Here is a 24,768-nt window from a genome sequence, read left to right on the forward strand (position 1 = left end):
AAATTCATGCTATTGTGTAGGCTCTTGACACATTTCCTGCTCTTATAAAATTCTGCGCATGTACAATTGTACTATTCCACTAAACTGTCGGGCAGTCTGACTGCCTGTCAATAGAAAGCAGTTCCAAGCCTTGCATTAAAATCCGCAGACTGTACTTTATAGCAGATTTTATCAGCTCTACAGCTGTTCATGTAGCAGATAAACAGATGCTCATTTTACTCAGTGTATCAAATGGCATTAGGAATTTCAATGAGCAGCTTAGTGTAGAGAATAATCAGTCAAACGAGATTTAAGCAAACAGGAAACAGAGAGTGGGAGAAACAAGCTGGATATCAAAACAATGCCTAATAGTGGCTATTAGCGTTAGGATGGGGTTTTAAAATGGCATCGAAAAGGGAAAAATTCTCTCTTTTCATCACTGTGTGTTTCCAAATTGTTCACGTTACAATATGTCAAGGATTTGGTTTCTCTTTTCCCATTTATTCTAAACAGTTTGTTCTGCTTCCAAACCCTGTTATAAAATACTTTTCGCCTCAAACTAGTGTGATGTGACACAGAAATACTTTACCTACAAGACCTTCTCCATTTACTTCACAGAGAAGGCAATGCCCTTAATATGGATTTACCTTAGCCACTGAAGTGAATGGCACAGCCCACTTTGAAGTGAACCACAACCCGCTTTGTCAACCATGGCAGTTGTGTTGCACCCCAGAATGCCTTGGCTTCTGGGTAGTGCCCCAGAATGCAAAGCCCACAAGGCATTCTGGGGTATGATGCAGTTGACACAGCCAACAAAAAGGGTCAAGTGCCATGCTACCTAGAAGCCACAAGGCATTCTGGAGTGCTACATGTCCCAGAATGCCTTGAGGTTTCTGGGTAGCATCAGTCCCATGACCCACCAGAAATCAGGTTACAACCAACTTGTGGGTTGTGGCCCACAGTTTGAGAACTGCTGGGTAAATCAATAAGCGTAAGAGTCCCAAATGTTCACCAAAGTGAACACAGGACTCTGTCAATCCAGATACGTCTGAATTGACTCCTGAGTAGAGTAGCGTTTGTGTTTAAACATTGTCTCTTACATCATCCAAAAAATGGTATATGTATTTTATTTCTTTATTACATTTAAATCCCAGATATATGCCTTCAACAACCCCACATATACAGTATCTCAGTAGCTGTGACAAGAGAAACTCACTTTGTAACATGCAAAAAAGGGTGGGCTTTCCAATTTTTAAATTCTTTAAAAAGTTTATAAGGAGTGCCAGTGATCCTTTCAATAGTGGCTCCACAAAAGCGTGGTGACTGCTAGTAGTAATGGCTGTGCATCCCCCCTCCCATATCCTGCACCAGATTGGGAATTCCATAGCTATTAATGCTGCATTTAACATCACATCTGCTTTGACCCTCAGAACATCTCTAATAAATTTGAAGCTTCCTGGGTGATCTTGGGTCACCCTCGACCTCTCCCTGACCTACCTCACAGGGTTGTTGTGAGGGCAAAAGAAGGGAAGGAACCATGTTCACCACCCTGAGTTCCTTGGAGGAACAGCAGTACAAAATGTGAAAAATAATGATATACAGGTGGTGCCTTTGTATCTGTGGGGGATCCATTCCCGGACCCCCTGTGGATACTGAAAACTGGATAACCAAATCTGTTTTTGGTCCACCTGAGCTCTTAACATGCTCTGGTCACTTTGGTCCAGTGTTGCACAGTCTCTCCAAGGTTCAGATTATGTTTCCCAGATGCTATCAAAATGCGGTTCCAGATGCATGTGGGAGGTCTGGGGGGAGGGGCAATCCAGGGGTTCAGCATCCATGATAAGACTAACCTGCTGATGCCAAATCTGCAGATAAAGAGATGTACATGTGAATGTACATGTGAATGAAGAACACCTGCTAAAATATATTCTACTTCTGTCTAATGAACTTAGTCAGCCTTGCTGGTCCCAACGAGACCTTTGGTACAGCTGAGCAAACTGCAGAGGCTTCTTCGCACTGAAGACATACATCAGATCTTCAGCACCTTGGAGAGCGCTAAATGCCAGCCGCAATTCATCTAATTGGTCGGGTGGCTGCTCGGTTTGGTGGAGGTATCTTTTAGCAAGTATTCCATGAGTGGACAGATAAGAGAGCAACTGATGAATCTTGATCTTGCCAAAAGACCATCGCTTGTCTAAGCAGCCAGGAGGCAGGGCACACTAAAAGGAGAGACCAACAAGCTTATTGTGTAAGTGTAGCACAACTTAAAACAATGCATTAAAGTGCACTGCCTCCTTCCCCAGTGTGTTAGTGAGCAGTTTTTGTTCTGAATTGAAGCATGTCCCATGAGTAGCAAAATTGCTGCCACTCTGGTCTGGTTCACACACTCATTGACATCATTTGAGTTGTCTGCATGATTATTGAATGTTGAAACTGATTCTATTAGAAGTGTTACATTTGAAGTGATGCCATAGATATGGAAGCTCTACCTGTGGTGCTGTTGCCCAGTCACATGTAGATTTTGTCATGTGTTCAGGTTGCAGTCATCAAACAACAAGCAGGCCTGTCTGAAAAATTTGTATGCAGTTTCTAAAGGAAGCTCCTGCTAAAACATCCAAAGCAAAGCAAATCCAACCATACCTGCTGGCAGGATCAATACAAATCCCTGCTGGAAGATTTCTATACGATGCTGTATCCACCAAAATAAAAATATGGTATTTCTGGTTCACTGTGCCTGTTTGAGCATTGCAATTACCCCTGCTAATTGGGTAAGAGGCACTTTTTCAAGTGGGTGCTCCTTTTTTTTAGCAGGGGGAGAGTAATTGGCCCACCTCACCCCAGCACTGTCTGTTCTAGTGGCTGCCTGCTGGTATTCATTTGCATCTTTTTAGATTGTGAGCCCTTTTGGGACAGGGAGCCATTTAGTTATTTGATTTTTTGGTTCTGTAAAACCGCTATTTATTTATTTGGTTCTGTAAACCGCTTTGTGAACTTTTAGTTGAAAAGCGGTATATAAATACTGTTAATAATAATAATTATTATTATTATTTTCTGTACAGGACCATTGGTGCATGGGTTATTATACTCTTGTTAGCCGAGTGCATGACATTGATGAAACACTGAACAGATTTACAAAGGGGTTGCCTACATTTTTTGTGAACTTGGACATGCTTCCTTAATTTTGTGCTCCCTCCCATAGGCAGCAATCCTGTACACACATACTTGGGAGTAAATCCCATTGAGTGGAATTCAACACTAAGTAGACATGCCTAGGATTGCACTAGTAGATACTAACTAATACCACGTGTCCTAGGTGGTTGTGGTCATTGCGTAATACTCAAGGAAACCCTAGGGCAACAGCCATGCTTCTGGGATAAGAACTCCCATTGCAATTTCTTCTGGAAGAGTTATTTCCCTCCTACTTTAGTAAGAATGCTTCCTTAAACTCAATCCTGTTACAATTTCCTTGTTACAATGCAGTGAGGGCTCCGTTGCAACTTGTGGGGAAGATTTGGCTGCTGGAGGTCTGTCAAGGTACGGGGACGTTTGTCCTGGGGTAAACCCCAGCAGCCACTATGGGGCAACTCAGACCTGCACCAGCAATATCACTGGTAGAAGTCTGAGTTGATCCATGCAGGCATTGGGGTAACTCGAGGGGGGGGGCAGCACACTGAATTTTGCATGCTGCAGGGAGCCTCTCTGCAGCATGCAAGCAGCTTCTCCCCCTCCCCTTGGGAGCTATTCACCTCATTTCCCCCTCCCCACCCACATGGCTCCAAAGGGGAGGGAAGGAGCTGCTTGCCTGCTGCAGTGAGGCTAAACAGAGGCGAATGGCTCCCAAGGGGAGGGGGAGGAGCTGCTTGCACGCTGCAGGGAGGTGCCCTGCAAAACTTAGTGTGCTGCCCCCCCCAGCTACGCCAGTGCATGCAGGCGAATTGTGCCTGGGAAGGGGGTTAGGCTATGGTGCATGCTGGCACCACCAATCTCAACCCCCTCCCAGAACCAATCCACCCCCCACTCCATTTCTTCTCTGTTTCACCTCCTCCCCACCCTCCCCCAGCCCTCCCTTGCTCCTGCGCTGGACTTCCCTGATCCAGCAGATGTGCCTGTGCCCTGGCAGGCTGGGCTTCTAACACTGTCACAAAGACTTGATGGTACTTTTGCTACAGCACATGCCAGTGGAACACATGTTTCCCCAAGATGTCCTTTGCACAGGATTGGGCTGCAAATCACTTTACATGTACTTCACAGATGCCTCTGTTTTGTTTTCCCACCCAGAATGGCTCCCAAGGGGAGGATGAGGGGCTGCTTGCACACTGCGGTGAGGCTCCCTGCGAAACTTAGTGCTTTGCGCCCCCTCTAACTATGCCACTGTAAAGAACTCATGTGATGCCTAATTACTGAACCAATATTCTATATGCATAAGGGAGGGAACCACCATTCATATGAAATATAATATGAAACATGAAAGAATGACTTGAAAAAGTTTGTGACTTTGCCATCATAGCTTAGTGTGCAAATTTCATACCAACAAAAGAAGAAGTTGGGGGGAAAAATTGAATATATCTGTCTTTTTAAATTGTCTTTGCTTTTATCAACTTTTTAAAGTGGTTCTTTGAAACCAACCATGTCCTAATCTTCAGTCTTCTTTCAAGACATTATAGGTTTGTTTGCTCAGCCTTCACACACCCTCTTAACTATAAGCCCCTTTTCTTACCTGTCAACAGGTGATATTGTACCAATTTGAAATACAAATGAAAATACCAAATGAACGAAGAAAGAGAATAAGGAACATGAAAAAGGTTAAAGTGGATATCGTTTTAAAGGTTCACTTCTGGCATGGCAAGAATACCTGCCTCATTTAGGCGATGTGAGACCAATTAGTTGATACTTGGAAAGTGCACTGCAGGATAAAAAGCGCCGTGTGCATTAATGATCAAACTTCCTTTGGTGGGGTGTCCAAAGCCTTCCATTGCTCCACAGCCTATTATACTACAAGCAGGTGCAGCTGCTCGCTTGGATTTGTTTTTCAACTTGCCTGGCGGGCTGAAACAGATGGACTCTCGGTGGAACACCGCTAGTGTTTAAGAAACGTTCCTAGCTTCTCCCTAACTTTGATTAATTTAAAAGGTTAAACTTCAGTTGGAGGAAGAATCTTTTTTTTCTCAAAGCTTCCGTCCCTTTGGGGCTCTTTAGTTCTTCCTCCTGCTTCGCTTGACAGAGCCTCCAAGCCTCCAGTGTTTAAATGTCTTGTAAATGACTCCAGAATAGCTTGCGTTTCGCACAAAAACCATTTGGTTCTCATTATTACTTTAACTGTGAAAACGTACTTAGCTACACAATCAGTTGGTGGCATTGATTAGCTCGCTGTCCAAGGGAAGGAGTCTGCTAGCTCTGATTATTCATTCAGCCAGCAGAAAAAAGTAGTCCCTTGTTTTCATGAAAAGGCAGTATTTTCTTGCAAGGAAAGTGGACAATTTCTAACATGAGAACAAGCGAGGAAAGACAATGAGCAGTGCCATTCATCGCAGCTATTGCAAACTTCCCATTTTGTTCATCTGCTGAGCAAAACTAACAGGCCAATCCTACTTACTGGTAGCACCAGTAGAATGTGTGTTTTGCCAGTGCTGGATGCCGCAAAAGTACCATAAAGTGCTTTATGGCAATGCAGGGTGCCGGTATGCCAGCAGGAAGATCAGAGCCTTCCTTTGTATGTAGGCAGAGCAATGGAAGCTTTCTGGAGCAGGTAAGCCTGGCACAGGGGGTGGAAGAGGGCAGGGGCAGAACAAGAAAGATAGGGGGTGGGAGGCAGATGGATCAGGCCCAGGAGGGGTGCAGGTTCTACAGTAGTGGTGCATACCAAATTCCAAGCCCCTTCCTGGGCCTGTTCTGCCTGCACAAATCAATATCACAGGTGTAGGTCTAAGTTGGCCTCTTGTGGCTGCCAGAGCTTACTCTGGGGCAAGGGAATAAATGTCCCCTTATTCCAAGGAGACCACCAGCAACCAAAAGTCCCTATAGGATGCAATGTAGCAGGATTCAGGAAGCCGACGTCAGCACTGCTGCACCACAGGAAGATTTGGTTAGAATTGGGCTTTAAGACTGATGATTATAAATCAGCAAAGCCTAGATATTCAGAAGTCATTGGGGTAGTTTTGCATGTACCTTCATCACTTTGTGGCCATTTCTGAACTATTTCTTCTCTTCATGGGACCTTCTACTAACACAGAGAAGCAGATGTGCATAGCGGCATTGCCTTATAACTAATGGTCCAGTCCTAAAAGGGCCTTACACTGTTGAAACTTAATAGCGGTCACAGAACACAGTATGTCATTCAGTGCAACCTGGCTGCTATCACAAGTGGTGAACAGCCCAGATCCCATGCCAGTGGACAGGGAAGGAGGGCCCAGTGCTAGTAATTCAGTTTGGAAGACCGGGAGATGGAAGGAATGGGGTGGGGAAGAGGATGGATTGAGACTGGGAAGGGGGCAGTATCAGCTGCAGTGGCATCAGAGATATCCTATCCCCCTTCCTGGCATCGATCCACCTTCCCAGGTCCACTTGGATGTGCACCAGCAAAATTGCTGGCACAGGTCCAGGTAAACCCAGTGGGGCATTGAGGTAAGAGAACAAATGTTCGCTCAGCAGGATGCAGCACACACCACTTTGGTGTGGCGGCATTGGTGCCAAGGGAGTTTCATAGAATGGGGCTGTCCATATTATAAGGCAGGGAGAAAAATGCCTCTATCCACTACCTTCAGACCATGTACAGTTCTATGAACCTCTATCATGGGCTCCACTCTCCTCTACTATAGAATCTTTATTCTAACTACAAACTTTAGACTACATCACAATTCCGATTACCCAGTCCTAACCAACTTTCCAGCACCGATGCAGCCACAATACAGCCCAACGAGAAGGGAACAAACATTCCCTAAGGAGGCCTCTGTGACTGCCACCCGATCACAGAATTCAGCACATACCTTGTTGGCATGACAGTGTTGGTGCTGGAAAGTTAGTTAGGATTATCGTACATAAAGTGGTCTTCCTGGGACAGCTCAGCAAGGACTCCTGCCTACCCCCCAAAACATGGATTTGCAGAATAATTTTCTGAGGACTGTAACAGTCATGGATTGGGGTCACACAGTTTGGCTCTGCAGACAAATTATTCATGTGACATTTTCTCCTGTTGTTATTAAGATCCTTGTTATCAAGATGAGGTGTTGGATCCCTTTAGTCATTGGCACTAAGTTAATACTTTGGTTCGTCTCTGTGACCTATATACCATTTTACAGGTTAATTAAAGGTGTGTCTTTATGTGTCTATCTCCTCCTGTCTCTTTTGCACACTAACCGGTTGGTGAGAAGGGAAGGTTGCTTTGGTTGGTGTCCTTTCACCAAAATGGGTTGATTGTTTAAAATGAGAAATGTAGGAAACTATGAAAGCACATGCAGCTTTACATCAGAAAGTTAACAAACTTTCAAGGACTTTTGTAGGTACTAGATAAGCTTCAAAAGGACATAGGTGGTTGCCTGTTCTTTGATATTGCTAGCTCTAATCCTACTGCCTTGAAACAATATTTGCATGCTGACCCCAGATCATTGTAAAGTACGATTCAAAATGTATAGTTTAGTTAAAGAGGCTAATGGGGAGGGCTGAGTGCTCTGATTAGATAGCGAAACTTGAAAAAACTAATTCCGAATCAATTTTTTGCTCCAACTGTGTTTCTAAAACTGTGGGTCAGGACCCACTAGGTGGGTCGCGAGCCAATTTCAGGTGGTTCCCCATTCATTTCAATATTTTATTTTTGATCAACCTAGACTTGATGCTACCATGGAATGTGACTGCATTTGGGGAAATGTTATAGACCTGTACTTTTTAACCAGCTACTATGTATTTTCTTTTAACAATGATAGTAAATGGAACTTACTCCTGGGTAAGTGTGGGTAGGATTGTAGTCTTAAGATTGTTAAAAATTTTCCTGCTGGATGATGTCACTTCCGGTCATGACATCACTTCTGGTGGCTCCTGACAGATTCTCATTCTAAAAAGTGGGTCCCTGTGCTAAATGCGTGAGAACCACTGGATTTGTGAATACATAGTCATGTTGCATGGATGCACATATTGGTATTGGAGATGTAGAATCCGACAGCCCGAGAATCTCAGGTTTCATATTTTTCACTTAAAAATCGTTTCTAGTCCAACCATTTTCAACCACTGTGCTGTGGCACACTGGTGTGCCACAAGTGGTCCACAGGTGTGCCACTGGAATTTGGGGGAAGGTCATTTATTTGTAGAACCAATGGGGATGTGAGCCCCCTGCTGGCAGCATGGTGTGCCTTGTCAAAAACCTGATGGTGTGCCTTGACAATTTTAATGCCTTGTCAGTGTGCCATGAGATGAAAAAGATTGAAAATCACTGTTTGAGTCCATAGGACTGTAGTGTGTTGTTCAGCTTAGTAGACTGGATCATTTGAACTTCTCCATCAAGACAGCTCAGTGAGTGCAAGTTTCACTTGTACCCCACCGACTTCCTTTTCACCACATAACCGCACTCCCCTCAATCTCTTATCATTAGTACAAAATTGCCATGAAAATCCAACTTTCCAAAAATTCTAAGCTCTTGGCTGGTAGCTGTTTTTAGAGGAAGCAGCATTAAACTTTTGTTTTTTCCCCAAAACCAAACTGGAAATAATGGATGGTAACTGATTCTCCAAAATGACAGCTTGTTAACAGTTCTGGAACAACAAGGAGTCTGGCAATGTATTTTTTCAGACTGCTCCTCCATCTCTGGCTGACTTTCATTGAAAAGCACTCTGGGCAAGGACACTATAATTGAAAAACTATTTTGCTTTTTTGAAAGAAAATGTAGTATGACTGAATCAGCTTGTTCTCATCAGCATTATATATTACTAGTCATCTATTTCACTTCCATAACTGCCACAATAAAGTACATGGTCTCTGACAGGACACTGTTTGATGGAATCACATCACAATAGGGCTGTTGGTTGAGACAATTGTCAGATAAACATGTCACACCTTAACCTCATTTTGGGTAATTAGCAGCTATCTGATTGTTGAATAGCCTCAGGGCTTGAGACAGGCCCAAATCCTAACCAACTTTCCTGCACTGGCATAGCTGTGCCAATGGGGCATGTGCTGCATCCTGCAGTTGGGGGGCAGTCATGGAGGCTTCCTCAAGGTAAGGGAATGTTTGTTCCCTTGCCTCAGAGCTGCACTACCCTTACCCCAGTGATGGAAAGTTGGTTAGGATTGCACTCTTAGTTATCTGATCTTTCCACCATCCATGTTTTCATGAGAACATAAGAACAACCCTGCTGGATCAGGCCATAGGCCCATCTAGTCCAGCTTCCTGTATCTCACAGTAGCCCATGGAGCACACAAGACAACAAGAGACCTGCATCCTGGTGCCCTCCCAGCTGACATTCTGACATAGCCCATTTCTAAAATCAGGAGGTTTTCATCAGGAGGTTTCATTCATCAGAAAGTCTGTTCTGCAACCCACCCAAAATTTGAGTTGCAACCCATCAGTGGGTCCCACCAGTTTGGGAACTACTACTCTAGGCATTTAGACTAGTGCTCATTATGATAATCTTTAACAGTGCTTGTATCAAAGCTCAGTAGAAAGAGCACCTCCTTTGCATGTAAATGTTCTTGAGTTCAGCCCTTAGCATTGCCCGCCCGCCCCCCCCCCCCCAAAAAAAACAACCTCTGCAGCTTTGGAGCTGCTGTCAGTCAGCATCAACATTTCTGAGCCAGACAAACTGACATTATGGCCCATCTATTTATGATGGACTTGTAGCAAATAGATATTGTAAAAGAGTTGTAACAGATATTCTACTCAAGGTAGAAAAGAATGCTCAGGAGGCTGTGATGAGTTGGGGCAGAGAAAGCATTATATCAGAGGAAGCATTAAAGAAAATCAGTTTGAAAGTAACCCATAATTATGGTCTTCATTTGACGAAACTTTTGCCTTCATTTATTAAAGCCAGTTTACCATTTGGGATGGCATCTCCTGCAGGTGGTGGCGAAGTTCGAGGGCGTGCAAAGCACTAGGTTTTGTGGGGAGCTTCACCACAGCATGCAAGGGACCTTTCCCCCTCCGTGCTTGGTGTAGTGCCCGGGGCAGATGCCCCTCAGGCTCCACCCTATTTATGGCTCTGTTGAAAGGGTAGAACCAATCTTCTGGTGCTGGCTGCTGTTTTCAACAACCAGGGTCAGGACAGCAAACCTTTTGCCTGTCTCCATCTCCCAAGCTGCCATTGTGGAAGGTGGAATGCTGTCTATTGGACTTTTGCAACCTTCTGGCAACCCACAGAGAAACACTGAACTCAGTTTCCCTTCCCAGCATAACATCAAGTTACTTGGAAGTGTTGCTCTGATGAATCCATTGAAGGAAATCACGGATGTGTTTTAATGTCATCGCACATGACAATCTACATTCCTGCTTTTGAATGTCCTTGATTATAAAGACAGTGATTTCATTTTTGCACAGTCTATCAATTTGTTTTGTGATTACACTCCCATGACAAATTTTTCAGTTATGCCATGGTCAGAAATTGCAAATAAGTGGGGCTTTCCATTCCTTAAGACAGCTTGTCTGTATTGAACAGTTTATCTCCAGAGGTAGAAAGACCGTGTAAAAATTGTCAGAATGCTTGACAAATCCTGTTTTTCTGGAAATTGTTCCATACCTGTGAAAATTATAATGGAGGGGAGTATCTGTTTAATTTCCATAAAAATGAGATATGTCCAAATAGTAATGTCTTGCAAATATGCATAAGCTCTTCTAGAAGACATGAAAGCATTTCTTCTTTGTCCCAATAGATTTATGTTCTCTGATATATACCTTCAGACAGTGGCATAGCTAGAGGGGGGTGTAAAACGCTAAGTTTTGCAGGGAGCCTCACTTCAGCATGCAAGGGTATCTTCCCCCTCCCCTTCAGAGCCATTCCAGGCAGGGGAACAAAACAGAGGCGTACGTATGGCTCTGCCTTTCAACTTGATATTTGACTCTTTACCTGCCAACCCTAAGAAGGACTCTGACTTCTCACCAAATGTTGTAACCTGGGTATTTTTTATTCTCTGCATTCTCAAGACTGGAAAAAAACTGCAGTGTGAGTGCTAGTGTCTCAATACCAGTGGGTGCCAGTGAGTCTATTAGCAATCCCCGGGGGCAGGGGGCACAAAGCTAGTTTTGCAGGTGCCTCAACACACCATGTAAATGGCTTCTCCCCTTCATCTTTGGAGCCATTCTAGGCAGCGAGAGCAACACAAAGGCATCTCCTCTATGTTGCTGTCGCAACCCAGAATGGCTCCAAAGGCAAGGGGGAAGGCCGCTTACACGGTTCATTGAGGCACCTGCAAAACTTAGAGCTGTGCCTTCCTGTGAATGCTACTGAATGAGTCTTATGAACATGGCGCAAAGCCAGAAAATGTGTATATGGGAGAATTAAGGGAAAGAGTTGTCAACTAAATAGCAGGGATAACAGAATTGTGCCAAGATGCTGGCACAACGATGTACGAGCAGCAAAGTCTCACAAGGCTTCCAGTGGCAGCATTCCACATGTGCAGTACATAGGGCCAGGGAAGAGAAAATGCTTGGGAGGACCTGACTGGACTCTTGTAAATAAGTGAGCCAAGAGAAGAGAACCAAGACGAAGGGCAGGCAGTCCAATCCTGAGCTGCTTGGAGTGCAGGGCTGCTGGCAGTAAGCCCGCGCGCATTGCCTAGGATTGGGTCCTTAGTTGCATTGACCTGCCTTCAGTCCAAGGTATTGGGGAGGCATGAGGTGGACTCAGATACAACCCCAAGGTGAAAGATGGTTACGAATTAGGATTGTCTTCTTTTAAAAGGTACCTTTATGGTATAAATTGTGCTGATTTCCATCATGACTAATGTCAGTATGCATTATATACAGTACTTTTTCTGCTGAATCAAGGGAATGCTGAGGGCGCTTCCAATTCTTTCTTAGCAGTTAATGACATTAACTGCTTGGCATTAATGACTTGCCATCTATCACATTAGCAGTGACAGATGGCTAGTCAGGTTATAGGAAATCCTCATTCATTTAAGTGGATGAAGTTGATGGGTCTCCCTTTCGTGGAGAAGATTTAGGTTTAGAAAAACCATTCTCATACATGCCTCAATCACATCTCAGTGAGGTGGTTGCAATAGGCTCCACGCGAGTCTTTCTTTGAAAGGGTTCAGAAACTGCAGCCGCTGTTGTTTGCCGCAGCCAGAAGGCCAACAGTGGTTTGGTTTTCAGAGTGTTCAACTCCAATATTGTCCAGCTGGATTGGCTTTTGGTTTGTTTTGGGGGCCAATATAACATGCTGGTTATTACCTTTAAGGCCCTGGAATAGGTTGGGAGTGAATGGAAGACATATGCCATGTTCCATCACCTGCAAAAGTACAATTAGTGGGTAAGTGGCCTTCTCAGGTGCAGTGCCCAGGCTATGCCACTAAGAACATAAGAACTTAAGAATAGCCCCTGCATTACACCTGCATTACACCTCACCTCCCTGCATTACAATCTCTGAGCATGAACTGGAGGTTGTCCATGACTTTGTGTACCTTGGCTCAACGATCTCCGACACTCATTCTCTCGATACCGAGCTAAACAAGCGCATCGGTAAAGCAGCTACCACGTTTTCCAGACTCACAAAGAGAGTCTGGTCCAACAAGAAGCTGACGGAACATACCAAGATCCAGGTCTACAGAGCTTGCGTCCTGAGTACACTTCTGTACTGCAGCGAGTCATGGACTCTTCGCTCACAACAGGAGAGGAAATTGAGCGCTTTCCACATGCGCTGCCTCCGACGCATCCTCGGCATCACCTGGCAGGACAAAGTTCCAAACAACACAGTCCTGGAACGAGCTGGAATCCCTAGCATGTATTCACTGCTGAAACAGAGACGCCTGCGTTGGCTTGGTCATGTCGTGAGAATGGATGATGGCCGGATCCCAAAGGATCTCCTCTATGGAGAACTCGTGCAAGGAAAGCGCCCTACAGGTAGACCACAGCTGCGATACAAGGACATCTGCAAGAGGGATCTGAAGGCCTTAGGGATGGACCTCAACAAGTGGAAAACCCTGGCCTCTGAGCGGCCCGCTTGGAGGCAGGCTGTGCAGCATGGCCTTTCCCAGTTTGAAGAGACACTTTGCCAACAGTCTGAGGCTAAGAGGCAAAGAAGGAAGGCCCATAGCCAGGGAGACAGACCAGGGACAGACTGCACTTGCTCCCGGTGTGGAAGGGATTGTCACTCCCGGATTGGCCTTTTCAGCCACACTAGACGCTGTGCCAGAACTACCTTTCAGAGCGCGATACCATAGTCTTTCGAGACTGAAGGTTGCCAATACAATACAAGAACAGCCCCACTGGATCAGGCCATAGGCCCATCTAGTCCAGCTTCCTGTATCTCACAGCGGCCCACCAAATGCCCCAGGGAGCACACCAGATAACAAGAGACCTGCATCCTGGTGCCCTCCCTTGCATCTGGCATTCTGACATAGCCCATTTCTAAAATCAGGAGGTTGCGCATACACATCATGGCTTGTACCCCGTAATGGATTTTTCCTCTAGAAACTTGTCCAATCCCCTTTTAAAGGCATCCAGGCCAGATGCCGTCACCACATCCTGTGGCAAGGAGTTCCACAGACCAACCACACGCACTCTGTACCTGGAGAGGCTCATCTGACCTGCTTCTCAGTCAAAATCACTCTGTGTCACTATGTTTTTGGTATTGATTGGATGTCCCCTCATTTTTATGCTGCTCTGGTGATGCTTGCTCGCATCATCTATTTTCTACTGCTCAGTTCATTCATTGTATTGCTTTTGTAGTACAGTATAATATAGACTGCTGTTTTTAATTTTGTCTTTATTGTAGCGTTGAATTCTTATTGATTTGGTCATAAGTCACTTTGGCAGCTCTCTTTTGGGTGACAGGTTGATTTACATTTAATGCACTATGAGTGGATATACTTATCCCTGCTATGAGCAGGGGTTATAGCTCAGTGGTTGAGCACAAACTTTGTATGCAAAAAGGTTTCAGGTTCAATCCCTAGTTTATCTACTTAAACAAGGATCAGATGTCAGGTGATGAGACAAATCTCCACCTGATATCTTGGAGAGCAAAACATAGTCAGAGTACACAGTCCTGAGCTAGATGGATTGAACTTCCCACTCAATACAAGGTAGTTTTCATAGGGTTGTAAATGAATGCAAGAGTTATATTTCAGGTGCATGCACATGGATCAGAAAAAGAAAAAAAACATTTCAAAGGTATTGAAGGACCCTTTTGAGTTTTGACATAACCTTCTTGTTATGGAAACCACTGCAACACAGCTCCTGCTTGTGCTGCAGCAATATTATGAAAGTTGTCCATGCCTTCATTCCATACCAATGTTTCCATTTCCAAAGAGTGGAAATGGCATCACTAGACTGGGTGGGCTGCCCTGAGTGTGAGGCTCAAGGGGGTGCACCGCCACTCTGACCAAGCATCCCTTTGGCAATCTTTGGGTCACTTTGGGCCCAGTCACCATACTCTCATGGTCAATTATATTTTCATTGCTTGACAGTGTGAGTATACAGCTCTCAAAGAACACTGGCCCAACGATCACCTAAGGGAGGGAGGCTTTTCACATTTAAATCAATCAGAAGGTCAGGGTAACATGATTATGCTGTTATGTGACCCCCCAGACTTCTGGAGGACTTCTGGACTCTTACCATAGTTGATGGCAAGAGTTTAAGGGCCTAGTTTCAGGATCACATGACTTTTGAGACTAGAAACCAATCTATAAGAAATGGGAGCATTCACCATGTTTGGCAGTGAGCAGGCCTATTTTATGCATATTTAACAGCTATTTTGTGAATGGATATAAAAAACTTTTAGACCTCTTTGTTTAAGTTGTACATCCCATCATGGCTGGAAAGGCTACGGCGTTTGGGCCTCTTCAGCCTAGAAAAGAGACGCCTGAGGGGGGACATGATTGAGACATACAAAATTATGCAGGGGATGGACAGAGTGGATAGGGAGATGCTCTTTACACTCTCACATAACACCAGAACCAGGGGACATCCACTAAAATTGAGTGTTGGGAGAGTTAGAACAGACAAAAGAAAATATTTCTTTACTCAGCGTGTGGTTGGTCTGTGGAACTCTTTGCCACAGGATGTGATGATGGCGACTGGCCTGGACGCCTTTAAAAGGGGATTGGACAAGTTTCTGGAGGAAAAATCCATTACGGGGTACAAGCCATGATGTGTATGTGCAACCTCCTGATTTTAGAAATGGGTTATATCAGAATGCCAGATGCAAGGGAGGGCACCAGGATGAGGTCTCTTGTTATCTGGTGTGCTCCTTGGGGCATTTGGTGGGCCGCTGTGAGATACAGGAAGCTGGACTAGATGGGCCTATGGCCTGATCCAGTGGGGCTGTTCTTATGTTCTTATGTACCCTTGTGTGTGTCAGAGATGTTGGTATTTAGTACCATTGCAATTGGTCTTAATTAAAAAAAAAAAAAAAGATGAATCTCATGCTGAAGACTATCTGTCCCTTCAGTGTGATTTCTCCAGGGAAGGGGTAACTGAGGGTTCAATCCTATCCAACTTTCAAGTACTGATGAAGCTGCAGTGCAGCCCTGAGGTAAGGGAACAAACATTCCCTTACCTGGAAGAAGCCTCTTTGACTCCACCTCCCCACTGCAGGATGCAGTGCATGCCCCATTGGCACTGCTGCATCAGCACTGGAAATATACACAGGATTGGGCCCTGAATTCCTTGACATCCTCCCCAGCCACTCTGTCAGCGGTGTTGCATACTCTGGGCCAGCAAGAGATAGGACTGGGTGGTGGCCAGTCACTATCTCTCAGCCTCACCTACCTCATGGGATTGTATATATAGATCACCCTGAGCTCCTTGGAGAAAGGGTGGTATAAACAAGTAAAAAATAAAATAAAAAACAAATCATATGATTCAGTTCAGGATCATGAAAAGCAATGGAAATTTTTGCCATTGAGTTCAACAGAAAATGTTTTCCCATAGTCTGCTCTCTTTCTTCTCCTTCCCCTCCTTCTCCTGCTCCCTCTCCTTCTTCTTCACAACTCAAAGCAGATTATGTTAAAAGAAAAGAGGACAATTGTGTCACACTAAAATCAATTGTTTTCAATGCAAATGTGTGCCCCTAAAGGCTGGAACTAACAACCAATCTCACTGTGGAACATCCATGCCCATCAGGCCCATGACTAATTTGGAACTTTGTAAAACGTGAGAGGCATGGACATTTTACATCCACACAATACCCACAAAACTATGCTTGGGTAGAGCGGATAGATGGATGTTCTCCCTCCCCATCACACAGCACCAGAACCAGGGGACATCCACTCAAATGGAGTGTCGGGAAGAGACAGAACAGACAAAAGAAAATATTTCTTTACCCAGCATGTAATTGGTCTGTGAACTCTTTGCCACAGGATGTGGTGATGGTGTCTGGTCTAGATGCCTTTGAAAGGGGATGGGACAGATTTTTAGAAGAAGAGTCAATCACAGGTTACAAGTGATGATAACTGTATGCAACATCTGGGTCTTAGAGGTAGCTAATCTCTGAATGCCAGGTGCAAGGGAGTGACAACAGGATGCAGGTCTCTTGTTGTCTTGGGTGCTCCCCGAGGCATCTGGTGGGCCACAGTGAGACACAGAAAACTGGACTAGGTGTGTCTTTGGCCTGATCCAGCGAGGCTCTTCTTATGTTCTTAGCACAGAAGTACAGTGAATTCACAACCAACATTTCATGTGCCAAAATAGATGAATGAATGGAAAGACAGCATAAAACACTGCATAGGTACCAGAAGCATCTCCTCTGCATGCCATGTCCCAACAGATGCTTGCTAAAATGATAGCAGGCAATAGGATAGGTTACCTCCAAATAGATGCAATTCTATGTAGACGTAGTCTGGACTTCACCTTTATTATCTGAATCAGGGTATCTCCTTATAGGTATCTCCTTATAGGATACTGACCAGGCTGGCCTCTCAGCACCTGAGGAGGCCTGTCAAATGCTATCCTCCTTCCCCTTACCTGGTGATGTGCACGTCTGCTCCTCCCTCTTCCCTTTACAGTCCAAGGAGTGGCAGGAGCAGAACTGTTTGAGATGAATGCCTCACTCATGAATGGGTCAACTCTGGAATCTAAGAGGAATCTGCAGACAGTGAATCTCAGTACCTTCCATTCAGTTCACTGGAGCATGGAAGGAAGCTCTTTGTGCTGGATTGCAGAGTTTCCACTCACTGCATTGGAGTGTCTCGGTTGTATTCTGCATTATACAACTGTATTCTTTAAGAACATAAGAACAGCCCCACTGGATCAGGCCATAGGCCCATCTAGTCCAGCTTCCTGTATCTCACAGTGGCCCACCAAATGCCCCAGGGAGCACACAAGACAGCAAGAGACCTGCATCCCAGTACCCTTCCTTGCATCTGACATAGCCCATTTCTAAAATCAAGAGGTTGCACATACACATCATGGCTTATAACCCATATTGGATTTTTCCTCCAGAAACTTGTCCAATCCCCTTTTAAAGGCATCCAGGCCAGATGCTGTCACCACATCCTGTGGCAAGGAGTTCCACAGACCAACCACACGCTGAGTAAAGAAATAAACATTCAACTTTAACATTCAGTCACCTCTCTGGATTGGCAAAAGAAAACTCCTAGTTTCCATGGGGATTAAACTGAAATTGGTTATATTGGAATATTCTGAATGCCTCACTTATGTATGATGCGTGCTTACTAAACTCTGCAGTCCAGCACAAAGTGCTTACCATGCATTCCCCAATAAATACAGCCGACAACAGGTATGGGATTAAATGGGCCACTTTATTAACTTACAACAAGCGCAACAAGGCAAAATAGGAAACAATACCCAAACTAAGTGCGGGGTTCTAAATGGGGGAAACGGCCTAGCCGTCTACGTCCCCCAGTCTCATGGGGCGTCCACCCAACTCCAGGCGCAGCTCAATTGTTATTAAGCCCGCCTTTCACTGTCGCCCAAAGAGGGTAAGCCAGCCAAACTACTCTGCCTTCAGGTCACCCCTGCAAGGCCCCAAAGTTCAGACCAGGGGCTAGCCAGCCTGCCTCCTCGAGCCGGACAAGCATCCAAAGAGCGGTTCTGGCTCACCCCTGCCCTTGCTGGCTTAGATTGGACGCCGGAGAAGGTCTTCTGTCTACCCACCCCGCACTTCTACCGCCAGTGACCAGGACAGTAAGAGGTATTATGCAAACCCAAACACGCTCCATAGCCAGTCCGAGGTAGGCGAAAACAAAGCACCATCATATTGCCAATCAGATAATGCTCAAAAATTCCTACCCGGTCCTCCGTAGAACGACCAGCTAATCCCAGACTAGCTACAGGGCGGGTGGGAGGGGGTCGCTTCCAGGAACGGAACTGAGCCGGGTCTAGCGCCTGCGCGCTAGATCAGGCTCAGTTGTCCCGCCCCCCAAGGCCAGCCAGCCAATCAGCTGGCAGCAAAGCCCTGCTGCCGGCTGATAGGGGGTTTAGCCTGGCAATCAGCGCTAGCGTGCCCATACGGGCACGCTAGCTGCCTTTACCATGCATTCCCCAATAAATACAGCCGACAACAGGTATGGGATTAAATGGGCCACTTTATTAACTTACAACAAGCGCAACAAGGCAAAATAGGAAACAATACCCAAACTAAGTGCGGGGTTCTAAATGGGGGAAACGGCCTAGCCGTCTACGTCCCCCAGTCTCATGGGGCGTCCACCCAACTCCAGGCGCAGCTCAATTGTTATTAAGCCCGCCTTTCACTGTCGCCCAAAGAGGGTAAGCCAGCCAAACTACTCTGCCTTCAGGTCACCCCTGCAAGGCCCCAAAGTTCAGACCAGGGGCTAGCCAGCCTGCCTCCTCGAGCCGGACAAGCATCCAAAGAGCGGTTCTGGCTCACCCCTGCCCTTGCTGGCTTAGATTGGACGCCGGAGAAGGTCTTCTGTCTACCCACCCCGCACTTCTACCGCCACAAGGGAAGGTCAGCCTCGCGCTTGGCCTTCCCTACACCCAAAAAGAGGGCCAAGCCTTGTTGCAACTCTGAAAGAAAGTGCCCATAACCCATAGGAGAAAGGTGAACCCCATCGCCACGGTAAAGAGCAGGCTCCTCAAAAGCAATGCTGGGATGATGGATAGCCGCTCCACCAAGCTCCGTGACGACCCTGCCCAGGTAAGCGTTGACCCTTTTTCGTGCTACCTCAATTCTTTTTACACAACTCGCCCAGTGCCAAATTCTCCTAGGCAGCATGTCAGACCACAGGATAGTAATCCCGGGAAACTGACGGACTAATGAGTCAAAATCCTTGCGGGCCTGGAGCCTCAAGGACATGGACGTCCTCTGACCCAAGTCGTTTTCGCCCAAGTGCACCATGATTACCTGCGGCAGGGGGTTACCAGCAATGTACTCCAAAATGGCTGGGCAAAATTGGCCCCAACACATACCCCTCTTGGCCAACCAATCAATGTGTGAAACATCACCCAGCGCCAGCTGAGAGCTGAAACTGGATGACATGGCATGCTTCCAGGCCCAAAAAACTATGGAGTGTCCGCAGATCAAGACCCTGGCGGGGCAGCTCCTTCGCGGACCTGTGGGAAAAAGAAGCACATCGAGAGATAAGCTCACTGGACAGGCCAAGAGAAAGGAGGAATCCTTCCTCCGCTCTAATACTCACTCCCATGGCCAGTCACGGACAGTGACCTGGTCCACCTTAGCTAACTTACAGGACCCCACCTACCCCCTGCGCCGACACTGGCGCGGCAAACGCCCTCCAAGCGCTGCCAACAGAGCCTACGCGGCTCTGACACATCTCGCCAACACTGGCGCGGCACACGCCCTCCGAGCGCTGCCAACAGAGCCTACTCGGCTCTGACACATCTCGCCAACACTGGCGCGGCACACGCCCTCTGAGCGCTGCCAACAGAGCCTACCCGGCTCTGACACATCTTGCCAACACTGGCACGGCACACGCCCTCTGAGCGCTGCCAACAGAGCCTACTCGGCTCTGACACATCTCGCCAACACTGGCGTGGCACACGCTCACTGAGCGCTGCCAACAGGGCCTACATGGCTCTGACACATTGTGCCAACCTGGCAGTGCACACATTGTGCCTGCTGGCGTTGCACACAGAGCCCTGGCGGCACCTTTCCGCACTTAGGATTTAAAGGCACCAGAGCGCCATCTACCGATGCGCCTGATGCCCTGGGGGGAAAAAACCAATGCTGGCCGCAATGGATGCTGCCCCAATCCTAAATGAATGCTGCCCCAATCCAAATGAATGCAGCCCAAACAATTCAGGCCGCAGGCCTAATTGAGACTGCGCTCGTTTAATAAATGGCCCGAAACTGGTAAAGGGGAAGGGGTGGGGCGATCCTCGTGGCGGAATAGCGGGCCCACTCCTGCAGGAGCCATTAAGCAGCACTGTTCCCTGACAGATACTGGACAAAGACACCGGCTCGGAGCCTGTTACAACTGAATCCACTGCCTACGCCCTAACTGGTATATTATGGATAAACTCCCAGACCGTGACACACAGTCCCCCCACTGAAGGACTCTGTCAGGGGGGGGGCAAACCGTGACCTAACCAAAGCAGCCGTGGGGGCCTGGGATCTGGACACAGCCTGGCCGCAAGGCCAGCAGCCAAAAGCGTTCCCCCTGAAATCGAGAGAGAGCGTCGGCCATGCTATCTTCAAGCCCCGGCTCATGTCTGGCTGATAAAACAGTGGTGACAGCAAGACACTGTTTGACAAAGACTCTAACCAGATTCATAACCCGGGACCCTAGGGCGCTAGTCAACATCCCTATCAGCTTATCTAATTTGTCCTCTGGCAGGCGGTTGGTCTGTGTAACCGAGTCCAAATCGATACCTAAAAGGTGAGCTTGCCAAGGCCCTCTGTCTTCTCGTGTGCCAGGGGGACCTCCAGCTGCTCACACAGCACTGTAAAGTCACCCAGGAGCCGAGCACAGACGACAGAGCCAGATGGTCCCATAAAAAGTAGTGGGCAGTGGATCGTAACACGGTTCTGAAACGCACAGTCATTCCAAAATGTACTGGACGCCTCAAATTCCGAACAGGAAATTGAACACCCCATTGGCAATGCCCTATTGTCTGGCAGAAATCCTGGGGGTGCACTAGAAGCGATCAAAAGGCAGACTGAATATCTGCCTTGGCCATCAAGGCCCCAGGGCCACACTTCTTGAGGCAGGCAACCACCTTGTCTAAAGAAGTGTATCTGACTGAACACCGGTGGGTCGGTATCCCGTCATTTATGGAGGAACCCTTTGGAAAGGACAGGTGGTGAATCAGTCTAAATTGGCCCTGGGCTTTTTTAGGCACCACACCCAGGGGGGATACCTGCAATTCCTCCGTGGAGGAAACGCAAACGGTCCAGCTACTCTACCCGCTTCTAACTCCTTGGCTATTTTTACCTCGCACCACCTCCTCCATGTCAGTCACTGACTGGAGGTTGCAAGTGAACGTGGGGCTAACTGGAGGCGGGGCTAGGATCTCGAAACCAAGCTGAAAACCCTCAAATACTCTGGCTGCAGAACGATCTGTATAAAATTGCAGCCAGTAAACCAAGGAGGGAATCTCAATTGGCGTCGGGCCCTTTGCCAACACCAGTTGAGGGTCCACCACCCGGCTTTTTACCACGGAAGGGGCGGAAACCTTGCCGTGGTCCACTGATCCGTGGACATTTTGCCACGGGATGCCCAGCCCCACACATGGGGCAGCCATGGGAAAACGAACATCCTGGCCTGTTGCATTTGCCAGTGGCATTAAATTGGAAGCAAGCGCGAGGGGATTGAACCCACTGCGCACCCTCAGGTGACGCAGGCTGCTCGGGTCTGGAACGAGCAATCAAATGCCCGCTATCCACCCTATCCCCCAACGTTGCCCTAGCCGGCAGGACTAATTGCACCCAGAGTTCCCACTGGGGTATATTCCAGTCCAAAGATGGGTCCTGCGCGGCTCTGATGCGAAATTGACGGTCATAAGCCATCCAAGCCGCACCAGCATGATCACGCAAAGCACGATGAATAATGTCCAGGTATTTGAACAGTTTCCCCACCTTTTTGGGGTGCAACTGGACAGTGACCCCAGCATAGACAATGAACCCATTCGGCCAATTGGTCCAATTCTTGTCTATCTTCCTCTGCCTGACGGTTTCCTCGTCACGCACAGGGTCTCCCACTTTGGGGGTAGGCTCAGGCTCAATGTGAAGGAGACTGAACATGTCCACAAAGTCACCCCGCCATATCTTCTCCTTGACCGACATGGCGAGGTGAGAGCCCAGAGGGATGGCGATGATGCCATACGAAACCGTAGGCTTCTCCCTCTCCACCACCAATCCCAATGACTCTTCCCCCCAGTCCACATCCTGCTGGTCCAACTCTGTGTCGGCCGTGGCAGGATAATGATCACACTGGGGGGGGGGTGCCCTGCTTGCCCTGGGACCAGATTTGGGACAGGGATACGTCCGACCCAGGGCCCAGGGGTACTGGGGGTAATTGGGCCCCTGCCAGAAGGAAGGAGGCCCCCAAGGAGACCAGGGCTGATCTGGTGCAGCCCGGCTAGGTGCCCAAGGAATGCCTTCCTTGTCTTCCCACACAGACTCTGCACTGTGAACATAGACAGAGGGTTTATGGATTTGTGCTATTATATCTTTGAGCTAGTTTTATCATAACCTATTTTAACACCAAGAATGCAAAGAGGGAAAGGGCCTAACAGATTTCCCTCCGAATGCAATAAAATGACATTTCTGGCTTCAAAACAAGGGCATTTCCTGAGGAAATGTAAATCTGACATCCTGCACAAGTCAGGTGGGCATGAGCATTTGACTACGCAGGAGGTGAAATAGATCGGAAGTATTGAATCTGGGCATTGGGAATAAGCGCCTGGGTTTCCCACTAATCACCCTAAAATGCTTGGCAACTGTAATCTCAAAGTCTGGGGAATAAGCCTACAACACCCAGAATTCCCAGGCATTCTCAATGGTATAAGCCCACAACACCCAGAACTCCCAGGCACTCTCCATGGTATAAGCCTACAACACCCAGAATTCCCAGGCGTTCTCCATGTTATAAGCCTACAACACCCAGAACTCCCGGGCGTTCCCCCTGGTATAAGCCTACAACACCCAGAATTCCCAGGTGTTCTCCCTGTCCAGCAGTAACCAGGCCTGGCCCTTGCCTAGTAACAAAATGGCCCTGGGCCCTTATGGGCCCCCCGTGCCATGCGGCCACCCTAAAATGCCTCCACTGCCCATAAGGCGTGCGGAGCCCGCGGCCTCCTTGCCGGGTGTGCGACTATGCGGGCGAGCCTCAGCCTCCCCCTGCCTCGCCTTTCGACAGGCCTTTTCTTTTTGTCTCGCGTCGTAGCAAGCCAAGGCCTGCAACTGTGGCATTTACTTCTCATCATACGATAAGGAGGAAGGGAGGGGAGGGGGGGGCCATGCTAGAGCTGTCTTTTTGGTGGCCTTGCCACCCGACTTCTGGGCTTTCTTCCCCATGTCCACCCCCCAAGTGAAGGAATATCCCCAGTGGGGCCCCCCGCCCCCTGTGCTCTAAGTTTTAACTGGATACGATACGCCTCAGCAGTCCGGAATCTTGGCCTTCCGCGCTGTGTCAGCAGACCGCTGTGACTGGAAGTTGCCCAACTCTGAAAATAAGAGACCCTTTTGGCAGTTGGGGCCCACAAAATGGCCGACAGGCTGTATTTAAATAATCAAAATGGCGGAGCACCATGAGGCAGGGCCCAAAATGGCACCCAGACACGAGGCACCCCCCCAATGGCTGCCAAAATGCGCCCCAACAGGCAGGCCCGCCCCAGGAGGAACGTGGGGCGGCTGCCCACCACGGGCGCCTGCCGCCCCACCGGACCCCCCAAATTGCACCCGCAGCCGTGGGGTGCGCAGATCTGCGAAGCGCTGCAGCCCCGCGGCCGGCAGAGCGCGCAGTGGGCCGCCCCCTACCGCTGCCGCTCGGACAGAGCGCACAGCGGGCCGCCCCCTTCGATAGCACCCTGCAGAGCGTGCAGCGGGTCACCCCCCCCTGACGCCGTCTGCAGAGCGCGCAGCGGGATGCCCCCTCAAGCTCTCACGGGGCCGCTCCGACGCTGAGCCCCGGAGCTAAAGTCGCAGAGCGCGCAGCTCAAGAGAGGCTACCCACTGCCCGAAGTGACGGGAGCCTGCAAGCGCGGATCTCCGCACCTCAAGCCCCGTCGTGGGGCAGCCTCTCTCCGCTCCTGGATAAGCGACCATGCTCGGTCGCTTCCAGGAACGGAACTGAGCCGGGTCTAGCGCCTGCGCGCTAGATCAGGCTCAGTTGTCCCGCCCCCCAAGGCCAGCCAGCCAATCAGCTGGCAGCAAAGCCCTGCTGCCGGCTGATAGGGGGTTTAGCCTGGCAATCAGCGCTAGCGTGCCCATACGGGCACGCTAGCTGCCTTTCTTTCCATGCTCCAGTGAACTGAATGGAAGGTACTGAGATCTTAGGCCGGCCTGGTCAGTATCCTATAAGGTTCTTCATGCCCTGTCTGTGTGAAGTTGCAATACAGCAGCCTTGTGAGGTAGGCCAATAGTGCTCAAGAACTTGAGCAACCCAAATGCACACCAGATTATTGCAATACCGTGAATGTACCTGCCTAGCATTCAGTACTTTCTGTGGGATATTCAGAACCATAATTTCCACAATGTCTGAATCATGCTG

General features: G+C 48.0%; 1 protein-coding gene across 1 annotated transcript in view; it reads right to left on the minus strand.

Moving 5' to 3' along the window:
• Nucleotides 1–1,931: 1,931 nt before the first annotated feature.
• The window catches only part of TRHR (thyrotropin releasing hormone receptor), a 77,867-nt gene continuing 55,030 nt past the window's right edge, over nucleotides 1,932–24,768 (minus strand). Inside the window, exon 3 of the mRNA XM_066624388.1 lies at nucleotides 1,932–2,198. Coding sequence (XP_066480485.1) covers nucleotides 1,932–2,198 — 267 coding nt within the window. The remainder of the gene's footprint in view (nucleotides 2,199–24,768) is intronic.

The sequence above is a fragment of the Tiliqua scincoides genome, chromosome 4, assembly GCF_035046505.1.
Source record: "Tiliqua scincoides isolate rTilSci1 chromosome 4, rTilSci1.hap2, whole genome shotgun sequence".
Taxonomy (NCBI): domain Eukaryota; kingdom Metazoa; phylum Chordata; class Lepidosauria; order Squamata; family Scincidae; genus Tiliqua; species Tiliqua scincoides.